Genomic DNA, 14,873 nt, shown 5'->3' with positions numbered 1-14,873 from the left:
AATTTCTTTAGTGAAATGAATGTGTGGAATCACCATCAACCTAGTGTGATTAGACAGATTCTCCTCTTTAAGGAACTTGACTGGGTAGTCGAGCCAAATTCTGCATTCCTTGGCTACTATCACTCTTCAACCAAATGGAAATGAGGGTCTACAAGAACAAGATTGTAAGGAGAAAAATGGGTAATTTCTACATTTTTGGTGGCAGAAAAAGAACATATGATTCGTGAATATTTGCATGCAGTCATTTGTATCTGTTCAATTATGCCTGCATGGATTTAAACATTTTGCACAAAATTGTCAATTTTAGCAGTCACTTGTTTTAGATGTAATCAAGTATCAAACACTGATCGAGATGAAAAATGAGTCATATAATCATCAACTTACTCTTCATAATCCAAGAACAGATAATAAACCAACATTACAGTCACAATTTCATCTAAGATGTTGGTTCAAAATTTTCAGTGAAGTATATGCCATATTTTGGAAAAACATAAAAGCAAGGATAAAATCTTGTACACATTTGATAGTAAATTAGAAAAGGCCTAGATAGGACAAATATTTCGACTCAAAAGACAGAAGTTTTTGAGCAAGGTGACCAATCAATCTTTGGGTCGACTATTTTCTATATTTGGCTTAGATCTGTTATCTAAGCTAGATTCATCATGTGCGTGTGTGTGTGTGTATATATATATATATATATATATATATATATATATATATATATATATATATATGTATGTACAGCAAAACTATACATGAAAATGGACATTGTGCAAAATGAAGAAATTTATGAACGAAAACTATTTCTACTGGAAGTTTTTAATTATAAATTTATATGGTAGATTCTTTCAACAGGAAATGATGCCAACTGCCTGAAAAATTTCATCCAAAGAGAAATAGAGAAGCTCTGTAAAATTTTAAGAATACAGACTTAAGATTTCAATCGGAATAAAACTGACTCGTATTAGTAGTAGACAGCTTAAGACCAGTTTGACTACATAATGGCAAAAAGTCTTTAAAAGACACTGCAGTCAGATTATGTATCAACATAATAGCAATACGAATTATCAATTCCTTCTATGTGGCATCTGTATTAACATGAAAAATGAAGGTGACAATACAAAGTAATTTACAATATCAAAATGCTTCTTCACCTGCAATCTCACAGCAGCTATCTTTTTTGTGATGTAACCTTCTCGATAGCGGACTACAATTACTTGCTGTTGGAAAGATTTTACATGATTTTCTGGATTTATACTAATTATTTTTTACTTGTCAAAATAATTCTTTTGAGTTTTAAACAGAAGTTCTTCCAAGTAATTTGAGGACTGATCTCAATCATCCATGTGATTATAAAGTCTCCTCAATTTCTCTTTCCTCTTCCTATTATTGTGTTTCTTCCAAGGTTTTCCTGCCACAAGAGGCTGAGAGCTGGTCACATTCCCCTGTGATCCATATACTGGCCGCTCTCCATGTGCATAGCGGGCATGAATTCTTGACTTTTCCTGTAAAAGAAGAGGTATTGTTTTAATGATCCCTGTACAAACTGCTTTAATGGGAATTAAACATATAATATACGTCTCACATTCAGAACCCTAAAATCTCATAGCAGTTACCAGTTAAAGCCCATACAAAACCCTAAAATCTTGTAGCAGTTACAAGTTAAAGCCCATACAGAACCCTAAAATGTCATAGCAGTTATCTGTTAAAGCCCATACAAAACCCTAAAATGTCATAGCAGTTACCTGTTAAAGCCCACACACAAACTAAACTAGACTGCTACTGGTGCTTGCAAATATTACTAGTCTAAGTTAAATTGTTTCCCTGCCAATTTAAGTTTTCATTTTATGGACAAATATTGAAGCTACTTGTGTATATGATCTGAAATTCAAAGAAGATCAATACAATGAAATTATTTATATAATTTTCTGTGAAAGTAGGTGGACCACTAACTATAGTAACTGGTCATGTAAGTGCATTTACTGTTATAAAATGAAAAACTAATTTTATTTTTAAAATATAATTGCAAAATAGTTATAACAAAGTTTATTCAATTATGATTTTTTAGTGATCTTCAAAATAATTGTCATAACAAAATTTCTAGATGAAAATTTCATCGATTGATACAGACTTTTACAATGGCAGTTTGGCATTAGACTGGGTCAAGAAAGTTGATAATGGATGAAATATTACTAGTGCAGGGGGAACCACATGAACAAGAAATCTCAGACATTTTCATCCATCTCCTGTGTGGATGTTCAGCTATGAATGGAACAGAGAGTAATGTACAATTAGTTTTTTATTTCTTATCCTGCACGTATGACATTTCTTCAAAATGATAATTTATTCCTGATGTAAAATTTAACTAAAATAAATATGAATTGACAGTCATGTTTCAGATGTATTTTACGTGTATGAAAGGACATATTTATATGGGAAAAATAAGTATTATGTAAAAATTGAAATACATGACATACCATACAGAAGATATATACAAAGTTACATAATTGCCCCCAATTTATTGGTCTTCTGTGCCGTTTTTTTTCTTCCTACCAGTGTTTTCCCAGGCTTTGTTTATAAATGATAACATTATCATGTCCCTGTTTATATTTATAGTACAACTTCTTCCCAGCCACAGGCACATTCCCTCTTACATCACAGCATGTGACAAAAACCAGTTTAAATGGGATCACCCTGCTTTCTTGACTGTGCCTAAAAATGTCGAATTATATTATCAACGATTTAGCCATTAAGCATTTTTAGAGGAATTTGTACAATAATCTTCAATGGAATCTTGATGGACAAGGCGCAAAATAAAGTGAATAAACACCATTTAAATGTATGTGCAGTTAAATTCTCCAAAATGACACCTATAGCTGCATAAAGTGACTCAAAGCATATGCAAGTTGTACTATAATCACATCAATCTATCTTTCTTGCTGTCCAATCATGAACAATTTGGTATCCACAGAGTAAATTTGCCAAGAATTGTTAGATTTTAACCCCTTTTGCTTCCACCATATTCTATTGATGAGACCTCAAAAGAGTTCCATCACTGACATGAACTATGGTCCCTGATTGCCTGTCTGCTTAACTTAGATTTCTGAAGCTTAATTTTACCAAGAACTGTTGGACTTGAACCAAATTTTGGCACTTGGCTCTATCATGATGTAGTAATAGAAGATATCTGAATTCCAGCATTCCAAGATATAACTTCCAAGAGTTAATATGCTCCCTGATTGCCCAGCCTTCCTTGGTTTCTACAGCATACATTTAGGTTGTTGGTTTTCAAGCAAATCTGGTCCCCTCCTTTACAATTATAAGCCATTGAATAACTTTGATTTCCAGTGTTATATAATATCATTTACTACAGTTTAGTCCCCATTTGGTCTGTTCTACTGATTTTGGATTCCAACGTATAACCTGACTAACATTTGTTGACTTTGAACCAAATTTGCCTAGTGGTTTTATATTGGTGAGACCCTGAATAAGTTAAAAGTTCAGTGTTTTACAACATCACTTACTGGAGTTATATACCTTACTGCACATCATTCTTACTTTGAATTCTGCCACATACATTTTACCAGAGTTTTGATACTTTAACCAAACTGTTGCAACTTTCAATAAATTTTAATTCCAGCATTCTAAGGTACCATTATATAAATTATCTTCCTTAATTGCCTTTCCTCTTAACTTTGGTTTTCATAACATAACTTTACCAAGGTTTGTTAGATTTCAACCAAATTTAGCTTGCTGCTTCATCCGGAAGAGTAATCAACACCACTGTTGACTGGAGATAATGTCCCCTGATACTCGTGTTTCTGCAACATTTACTTTATCAGTGAATGCTGGAATGCAATCAAAATTTGGCAAGCAGTTTTATTCTGATAAAACCTTAAACAAGTTTGATTTTCAGCATTCCAAACATCATTTACAGCAGTCATGAACCTCAATTTTCCATCCTACTAACTTTGGTTCTGCTATCAAGGATTCTTAGATTTCAACCAAATTCAGCATGTGTCTTTACAATGACAAGATCTTGAGATAATTTGATTTCTAGTACTACACAATATAATTTATAGACATTATGGCCCCTGACTGACATAACTATTTTGCATGTAGGCTGAATCTGGTTCCCTGCTGGATTTGGGTATCGTGACATTAAATGTAGGCCGAAAAAAAACCTAACATGTCATCTCCAAGTAATGGCCAGGGTACAGAGGTGTGAATCAAAGTCAGTTACTGCTCCACCTATAACCTGCTATAAATTGACATGTGTCATCAAACTGGGATATGAACCTTGAATCTGTTGTACTTTTGCAGATACTCTTCACATGTCTTATCTATTCCTTTGATGCTTTCCCTTTTTAAGGACTGATCTCGGTCTTCCTTCTTTTTAAGCAATTATTTTTAACAACTTGTAGCATACATCAAAATCATTCAAAACTTACCTTAGTAAAGAATTCGTTATCAAATCTTGCACCAGCACTGCCCTGAAAATAGATTCATTTTTGTAAGTACAATAGCAATTAAAGACATCTATATAAAACATCCAAGAATCCCATAATGGTATTTCTGAACACAAATCTTACATGGTAAATACCAACAAGAGTTTTGTGTGTACTCAAGTGTACCCTACCCATACTCGAGAAAACAGTTATCGGACACCATGTTAAATTCTGATACAATCAGAAAAGCATTGGAAATCTCTGTGTGTGTGTGTGTGTGTGTAAGTGTATGTGTAATTAGTGCCTAAAAACAAGTCTAGCAAAGCATAAAGCTTAAATCTTATAAAATAATTAACTTCCAACTTTCAAAAGAGAAAAAGCATGAAGGGCTCAAAAAATTTGTGCATTTATACATTTTGTCAATTTACATACAATTGATTGATTGATATATATTGTACAAAGGAGTAAGTAATTCATATTTGTAACTTTTAAAATATCCGAGTCTTTATCATCAAGACACTGATCATGACTTTTAGAATGTGTCAAGCAGTTTAGTGACCATGACTAATTCATGATACATTCTGATTATTTGGCTCTACTTGAGTGAGTGTCATCTTAGCTGATAAGTACTCTCATTTCAAATGTGGACAAGACATCCATGTTACTATAATTTCAAATGTGGACAAGACATCCATGTACTACAATTTCAAATGTGGAAAAGACATCCATGTTACTATAATTTCAAATGTGGACAAGAACTTTTACTATAATTTCAAATGTGGACAAGACATCCATGTTACTATAATTTCAAATGTGGACAAGACATCCAGAACTTGATGCTATAGCATAGTTTATACTGATTAAATGTGCCATTATTAAATAAACTGTGTCTAAGGTAGAAGCAACAATTTTAGACTAAATATTTACAATTAAATGTTTTGTGCATTAAAATTTTTCTCTACAAGTCTTCAGTAAATTTCTTTGTTTAAAATATACATGGAAGTTTCATATCTAGATCTCTGGTAAGTAACATCAATACATATACAGTTTCACTGACAAGTAATATCAATACACATATAGTTTCACTGATAAGTAACATCAATACACAAACAGTTTCCTTGATAAGTAACATGAATACACAAATAGTTTCCTTGATAAGTAACATCAATACACGAACAGTTTCCTTGATAAGTAACACCAATACACATACAGTTTCCTTGATAAGTAACATCAATACACATATAGTTTCCATAAGTAACATCAATACACAAACAGTTTCCTTGATAAGTAACATCAATACACAAACGGTTTCCTTGATAAGTAACATCAATACACACAGTTTCCTTGATAAGTAACATCAATACACAAACGGTTTCCTTGATAAGTAACATCAATACACATAGTTTCCTTGATAAGTAACATCAATACACACAGTTTCCTTGATAAGTAACATCAATACACAAACAGTTTCCTTGATAAGTAACATCAATACACATAGTTTCCTTGATAAGTAACATCAATACACATAGTTTCCATGATAAGTAACATCAATACACATACAGTTTCCATGATAAGTAACATCAATACACAGTTTCCTTGATAAGTAACATCAATAGACATACAGTTTCCTTGATAAGTAACATCAATACACAAACAGTTTCCTTGATAAGTAACATCAATACACATAGTTTCCATGATAAGTAACATTAATACAGTTTCCATGATAAGTAACATCAATACGCATAGTTTCCATGATAAGTAACATCAATACACATACAGTTTCCATGATAAGTAACATCAATACACAGTTTCCTTGATAAGTAACATCAATACACAAACAGTTTCCTTGATAAGTAACATCAATACTCAAACAGTTTCCTTGATAAGTAACATCAATACACAAACAGTTTCCTTGATAAGTAACATTAATACACATACAGTTTCATTCGCACATGAAAAAATATTTTGTTGTTCAAAGTTTATTGTCATTTTATGGGGAAGAGATCGCGTATTAATTCGAATTTAATATGATTGTGGCATGGTTCCTGCAATTTTAATTACATGTATGTGTATTTTTGTCGTACCGGGAAGTATAGTTTTTTTTAAAGATCAGAAATAGTGTGTAAAACGTTTATTATCATTTTGGGGAAAGAGTTTGCGTATGCTTTTTAATATATTACGATCGTGGCGTAGCTTCTGAAATTTAACAATATCACCTGGTTCTTGAAGTGTTATGCCAAAATAAACATTATCAGAAATTTAACTTATTACTGGTTCATGAGTAATGCCAGTAAGTCGTCTTTGTGATTGTCTTCAATTAATTCTGTATACAATCGTTGCTGAAACAATAGCCAACATGTGTTTCTTCTTCAACTGCATACACAACCAAGCAGCAGACAATGCGGTGGTTGGTAAAAGATTCTCACAATTAAACATAAAAAAACAAATGCCGCCATCATGTTTGCTGGGCTTGGCGGTGTTATTAGACGCAATCAGTTGACCAGTAAAAAATGTCCGCTTTATTAGCTGGAAATTGAAAGGGTAGGAAACTGTACACGCGTTCAGCTTTTAAAAAAATTATAAAAGTGACTTGTGACCATTGCAGGCCTACTGCACTTAGTTCTCGGGTTTTACATGTGTATGGGGTTTCTTATGAACTCGTTATTATTTCCTTTTTTTTTTTTAAAAAATATTTTACCATTATGGAAAAGCAAGTTCACAACCGCAATTTGCCCACCCAAAAATTATTATCATTTTAGGGAAGAGATCATGTATGAATTTGAATATAATACGATATATAATACAATTGTGGCGTGGTTCCTGAAATTTTAAATACATGTACGTGTATTTTTCTCGTACCTGGAAAAATACTTTTTATATAGTACAAGAAATAGTGTGTAAAATGTTTATTATCATTTTGGGGAAGAGTTTGAGTATGAATTCGATTATAATATGATCGTGGCTTGGCTTCTGAAATTTAACAATTTCACCAGGTTCGTGAAGTGTTATGCCAAAATAAACATTATCGGAAATGTTACTTGTTACTGATCCATGAGTAAAGCCACAAAGTCGTCTTTGTGATTGTCTTCAATTAATTCTGTATACAATCATTGCTGAAACAATAGCCGACGTGTTTCTTTTTTCACTGCATATACAACCAAGCAGCAGACAATGCGGTGGTTGATGAAAGATTCTCACAATTTAATAAACATCAAAAAACGAAAGCTGCCAACATGTTTGCTGGGCTTGGCGGTGTTATTAGGCGCAATCAGTTGACCTGTAAATAATGTCCGCTTTATTAGCTGGAAATTGAAAGTGTATGGAATTGTACATATGTTCAGCTTAAATTTTTTCTTATAAAAGTGACTTGTGACCATTGCAGGCCTACTGCACTTAGTTCTCGGGTTTTACATGGGTATGGTGTTTGTTTATGAACTTGTTATTAATTTCCTATTTTTTATAAAAATATTTTACCGTTATGGAAAAGCATGTTCACAAACGCAAGTCATTCTCTGTACTTTACACAATGAATAGTGTATTAGTTTTCACGTTTTTATATTCCCAAAATCTGAAGTAAAATTTATATGCATGCTGAAAGCATGTGTTGATTGTTAATTATTCTTGCTGTAGTCGTTCAAACGAATAAGTGTACAAGCGTTAATTAATGGAAATTTGTAATGGATAAATGTACATGGAAACGCATACGAGAAATTTTTAGCAGTATGAAATTTCTACAGACACTGTTCAGAGACAATGGAACATAATGAACCATACACGTGCTTCGTCTTTCTTAACCTAATTTTGCTGTTAATTTTTCCCATTGAATTCAGACACATAATGATGTGTGACAAAATTATTGAATAGTTTAAATATGTATGCAATTTTTACAATGGAATTACATATATTATGGATTAATTTCAAGCCCCGACGGTACGATATCAGACTGCATGTAAACGGTGTTGATACTCTGTTCATGCTGTATATTAGACACTGAATCCAGACACAATGATATGGGGAAAAAATTACTGAATATTGTAAATCTCTGCAATTTTTCAATGGAATTACATGCATTATAGATGAACTGAATGCCACGATGGCACGATAGTAAATGGTGTTGATACCCTATTAATCATATACATTAGATATGAATACATGTATATGTGCCAATGAGTTGTTCTCTGAAAAAAGTAAAATACTGTAAAACCTCGCATTAACGCGACCCCGATATTAACGCGAACCAATTGTTTGGACCCCAATTATTGCGTTAAAGCGGGATTCCATTGTAGCATCAATAGCATACACTTTCAATGATAAGTAACATCAATACACATACTTTTTCCTTGCAAAAGCCACAACAATTAAACACTTGTAAAAACTGATTATAAGCAAGTTTATGCTCTGCAAACCTTTTTTGAAGTGATTCTTTCTGGGCCTTGCTGACCTTCTGCAGCAGAGTGTCTTCTAGTAACAATAGTGGGTGGAGGATTGAACACCTTGGGGTCCACACCTGGTGGAGGTTTACAGTAAAGGAGATGCCCCTGTATGAAAAAGAAAATAGTCACTAAATTAGTATACTTTACAATGCCCATTTTCATCATGTACCAATTTGCCTGGACTCCATGCTCGCTGTAAGTTTACCAGATTTATGAATAACTTCATGCTTGCCATAAATTTACTAAATTTAGGAATGACTTCATGCTTCCTATAATTTTAAAGACCAGACGAACAATTAACCTCTTCTGGAAAAAGTAGAACCTCCCACCAAATTTACGAATGTAAGTTCTGACAAAAATGCTGCTTTTGGCAAAAACACAACAACTGATACATATGAAAATAAATCAAACGATATTATTAGAATACAAATCTTGAACTTCATTGTTTTCATCATACTGAAAGTTCATAATGCTTTCTGGAAATGAAAATGCATGCATGAGGAGCCTTTATTAGATTTCAGTAACATGACCAATGGTATGTATTTACCAATTAAGGATGTTGAAAATTGATTTGGCAATTAGTTCTTGATTGTTCCCACAGATCCATCTGAAGTAGAGTAACCTCTATTGCTATTAAGTTGCACATTGTGACCTTGGAAGTTTGCGTGTTTGCTAATATAGGTCACATTACATCAGACAGAAGCCACTCAAATGCTATGGCAGTCAACAGCCTGAATCCTGGGAGCCAATATGTGTAATATAATCAATTGATTTTGGGTTTATTCCTTGTAGGCTGAGTAGATAACCCAATGTATCTGGAAATACTGTCTCTTCCTTCTTTGAACAGGAAGTACAAGCACAATCTCCCCCTTCTGACTTGCCCAGATATTTTCAGGTACAATGGCCCTAGCAGGGTCCTGATGATGCTCATGGGAAGAAGGAACCAAAGATGAAAGTGCCTTCAAATTGGAAGATTTATTTCTCATGGGCAGGAGCCTGTTTTAAGCCACGAAAATAAAAGTTTTTGTGAGAAATTATTGTTGTTGTTCTTACAGGTTTAACACCATTTTTTTTCAGCACATGAAAGTCTACATATGGTAACCAGTAAAATTGGTGGAGAAAGTACCTAGGAAAACCCTAGACCCACAAGAAGCTACTGGCAGGCTTTCTCACCTACCCATGTTGGCCAAGTCTGAGACTGGAACCCTCAAAGACATAGATGAGATGTTTGTGATCTATAAAGGCGAGCACCTAAGACCACTCAGCCACCTGGAGCCCCTGTCATAAGAGAAACTGGACTACTGTGGCAAAACTGCAGTTATTTCAGGTCACCATATAAAGCATAAATTTCACTGATTCTGCCTACTGAGGCTTCAGTGATCAGAATTGGGTCTTATATCAAAGATGAGTGACTGAGGTGTTTGAAAGTGCTTCAGAAAGTCCCCAATGTGGGCTGCATTTCCAACAAAGCCCAATGCCTTTGGTCAAAACAGATCAAATGACTAAAAGGTCAGAGAGATCTTTTTTTCTGGCCTCTGTCCTTCTTTCCAAGATGGCAGAACATGAATGAAATTGTGGAATGGTAGCCTTGATTATGATTGAGGTTAAGTTCCCCTACTCCAAGAGAAGTAATATATCTGTGGTATACAGGTCTTGGCAACTTAATGTATAAACTCTAGGTTGTTTAACCTGTGAGAGCATTGCCTATCAAACAGCCTGTTTTCTGACCTCTATAGCTATAGAATAGGAAGTTGAAAGACAAAACAAAGATCTGAGAGATTGTTGTTGTTGTTGTAGGGTTTAACGCCATTTTTCAGCACAAGATAGGCTATACATGGCAGCCAGTATTAATGGTGGAGGAAGAACCCAGGAAAACACCGGAAAGAACCACCGACCCACGAGAAGCTACTGGCAAGCTTTCTCACATACCCACATTAGCCGAATACGAGATGCGAACCTACGCAGACAGAGGTGAGATGGCAGTGATCCATAACGGAGAGCGCTTTAGACCACTCGGCCACTCGGGGAAGATCTGAGAGATGCCTTATCTTTGAGCAACACAGACCTAAATAGGAATGATCTCTCCCGACAAGAATAAATGATCTTTTACCTGGAATAAAATGCAATATGGTTGAGTCCTAATATGCACTGCAAATATTAAAGACCAATGGTGAAGAGAATTAAGATGGTACCGCTTAACTTATCATAGGACAAAATATACATTAGAAGCAAGAGAATCATTTAGATGAGGACAGAGTGAAATTCAGTAAGAAAATAGATGGAGCAGACTTCCCTGTAATCTAACAGCTGCTAAAGATCACTCAAACCTGAGGAAAGGCAGAAAATGAAGATATTTGTTTGGCCTCTTAAAAGAGTGTGTGAAGGTATTTGTGAGGCCTCCTAGAAGGGGTATTTGCATGGCCTCATAAATGTGTGTGAAGATGTCTGTAAAGCCTCTTAAGAGTGTGCATATGTCTGTATGGCCTATTATGAGTGTGTGAAGATGCCTGTAAGGCCTCCCATTAGTGTATGAAGATATCTGTAGGGCCTCTTAAGAGTGTGCTGATGTCTGTAAGGCCTCTTAAGAGAGTGTGGAGATGTCTGTAGGGCCTCTTAAGAGTATGTGAAGATATCTGAAGGACCTCTTAAGAGTATGTGATGATGTCTGTAGGGCCTCTCTAGAGTGTGTGAAGATGTCTGTAAGGCCTCTAAAGAGGGTGTGCAGACTAGGTACAAGTGGAAATAGTAACTGCAGAATGTTGGAATTTGGTTCCAATCCCTCAATCCAAAGGGAAACCACTCTCATCTGACTTCCATCTTGATAAGAAGACAATGTTTAGCATTTTGTTTTCTTAATTCAAAAGTCGTGGTTAACCTCTATTTTCACTTTGGAGGGCTTGATTTGCAAGGTCATGGATGTTCTTCTAATTTATTATGGTCGGTTGATGCATCTGAAGAAGTCATTTCCTAGTCCCTATGTTACCTATGCCTTGCCATTTCCTAGTCCCTATGTTACCTATGCCTTGTCATTTCCTAGTCCCTATGTTACCTATGCCTTGCCATTTCCTAGTCCCTATGTTACATTTGTCTTGTCATTTCCTAGTCCCTATGTTACCTATGCCTTGCCATTTCCTAGTCCCTATGTTACATATGTCTTGCCATTTCCTAGTCCCTATGTTACCTATGTCTTGCCATTTCCTTCCTAGTCCATACATTACTTATACCATACAATTTCCCAATCCATGTGTTACATATGCCTTGCCATTTCCTAGTCCCTATGTTACCTATGTCTTGCCATTTCCTAGTCCCTATGTTACCTATGCCTTGCCATTTCCTTCCTAGTCCATACATTACCTATACCATACAATTTCCCAATCCATGTGTTACCTATGCCTTGCCATTTCCTAGTCCCTATGTTACCTATGTCTTGCCCTTTACTTCCTAGTCCATGTGTTACCTATACCATACAATTTCCCAATCCATGTGTTACCTATACCATGCTATTTCCCAGTCCACATGTTACCTATGCCATGCAATTTCCCAGTCCATATATTACTGATGCCATGGCATTTTCCAGTCCATATGTTACCTATGCCATGCAATTTCCCAGTCCATATGTTACCACTGCCACATAATTTACAAGCTCATACATTAGCTAGTGCCAGGTAATTTTCAACTCCAAATGTTACACAGATTTAGGCAATTTCCTAGTCCATATGTTAGCTAGTGCCAGGCAATTTCCTAGTCCATATGTTAGCTAGTGCCAGGTAATTTCCTAGTCCATATGTTAGCTAGTGCCAGGCCAAACAGAAATTTATGTCAAAATTTTAAAGAGACTTTCAGTTAATGATGATTAATTTTTCTTCTAAGGGTGTTACATGATCCTCTGGAATTTTCCAATACAAAGTTCAACAGAATATCGAAGGCTAATGACAATTCAAAATATCTGACAAAATGAATCACACAATGACTTTTAATAATTCTCAAATTTTTATTATACTGCACATAAAGGTGAATCTACATTTGCCTGATAGGGCTTATTTACATTGATAAAGGGCATACTTACACTGACAGAGGGCTTACTTAGACTTACAGAGAGCTCACAATCACAGAGGGCTTACTGATATTGACAGAGAGCTTACTTACACTGACAGGCTTACTTAGACTGACAGGGCTTACTTACAGTAACAGAAGGCTTACTTACATTGACAGAGGGCTTACTTACACTGACAGCTTACTGACACTGACAGAAGGCTTACTTATATTGACAGAGGGTTTACTGTGTAAGCTTAATGGCATAGACAGATGCCTTCCTTTCACTTACAGAAGCTTAATTACACTGACAGAGGGCTTACTTACATTAACAGAGGGCTTACTTACACTGACTGAGGGTTTACTGACACTGTTGTTGTTGTAGGGTTTAACGCCATTTTTCAGCACACGATAGGCTATACATGGCGGCCAGTATTAATGGTGGAGGAAGAACCCGGGAAAACCCCGGAAAGAACCACCGACCCACGAGAAGCTACCGGCAAGCTTTCTCACATACCCACATTAGCCGAATCCGAGACTCGAACCCACGCAGACAGAGGTGAGATGGCAGTGATCCGTAACGGAAAGCGCTTTAGACCACTTGGCCACTCGGGGCCCCTTACTGACACTGACAGAGGGCTAACTTACATTGACAAATTCTTTCAAAATGTATCGGGAACTTCTTGGGCAGTCTGGTAGTCCTCGTGATGTCATGTAGCCTCTCATATCTACAATAAGTAAAACATTAAGTATTCAACTGCAGTCTAAATGAGAGCAAAAATGAGCTTTATAAATTTGGTGAGAGGTTTTGTTATACAATCATGGAAATACCTAAACAATTATTTGTGCCATTACCACAAAAGTATCATCATAAGTCTGCAAGAAAGCACTTTGTTACCGAGTCCCTGATAATCATATTTTGACTAATCTTAGTAGAAATCATAAGTAATAAATACATAAGATCATAATAAAGACAAAAATATGGTTAACTAACCACTATTCAAACTGAAAAGTTGACAAAGACCAATGATTTTATCAGATCTATTACCAATATCCATCTAACAGCAATCCAGGCACAACACTGTAGAAGAGTTGGTAAAGACCAATATTTTATTACGTCTATTAACAATATCCATCTAATGACAATCCTGTAGAGGAGAATTTCTGACATAATAAATAATTTATAAAATTAAAATATAAATAAAATAAGCACATTAATAAAATGATTTCACTGTGTTAACCTTTTGCAATATGTTTTACAAGACAAGTAGCCTATGAATACAAGACAAGTAGCCTATGAATACAAGACAAGTAATGGGTATACATATTATTTATACAGCAGTTCTGCTTAAACAGTTCTGCCTCAAACCCATCAAGTGAATCTTCAGTCCCTTTCTGCAATGACAAAAGGTAGCCTCTTAAGACAGTTGGTCTCTTGTGAGGTGGATGATTAGTTGACCTCTCATCAGGAAGTAGTTTTGGTTTAGATGGACCTCAAAAGAAGGTTGATCTTTTGTGAGGTGGATGATTAGTTGACCTCTCATCAGGAAGTGGGTTTTGTTTAGAAGGACCTCAAAAGAAGGTTGATCTCTTATGAGGTGGATGATTACATGGCCTCTCACGAGGTGGTTTTTGTTTTGAAGGACCTCACAAGAAGGTTAGTCTCTTGTGAGGTGGATGATTAGATGTCCTCTCATCAGGAGGCAGTCTTTGTTTTGAAGGACCTCACAAGAAGGCTGGTCTCTTGTGAGGTGGCTGATTGGATGGCTTCTCATCAGAATGTGAATTTTGTTTAGTGGGATCTCAAAAGAAGGTTGGTTTCTTGTGAGGTAGATGATTACATGGCCTCTCAACAGGAGGAGGGTTTTGTTTTGAAGGACCTCAAAAGAAGGTTGGTCTCTTGTGAGGTGGATGATTAGTTGACCTCTCATCAGGAAGTGGGTTTTGTTTAGAAGGACCT

General features: G+C 35.4%; 1 protein-coding gene across 1 annotated transcript in view; it reads right to left on the bottom strand.

Annotated features, from left to right (window-relative positions):
* Nucleotides 1-803: 803 nt before the first annotated feature.
* Nucleotides 804-14,873, bottom strand: part of LOC149782014 (large subunit GTPase 1 homolog) — a 61,957-nt gene continuing 47,887 nt past the window's right edge. The window contains exons 12-15 of the mRNA XM_089933416.1: nt 13,562-13,641; nt 8,855-8,986; nt 4,452-4,493; nt 804-1,505 (exon numbers count right to left, since the gene is read on the bottom strand). Of these exons, the coding sequence (XP_089789542.1) occupies nt 1,335-1,505; nt 4,452-4,493; nt 8,855-8,986; nt 13,562-13,641 (425 nt within the window). The 3' untranslated portion in view covers nt 804-1,334. The remainder of the gene's footprint in view (nt 1,506-4,451; nt 4,494-8,854; nt 8,987-13,561; nt 13,642-14,873) is intronic.

The sequence above is a fragment of the Sinohyriopsis cumingii genome, chromosome 15 (assembly GCF_028554795.1).
Source record: "Sinohyriopsis cumingii isolate HCF-2022 chromosome 15, ASM2855479v2, whole genome shotgun sequence".
In the NCBI taxonomy this organism is placed as follows: Eukaryota; Metazoa; Mollusca; class Bivalvia; order Unionida; family Unionidae; genus Sinohyriopsis; species Sinohyriopsis cumingii.
This window is presented reverse-complemented; position numbering and strand designations above follow the sequence as displayed.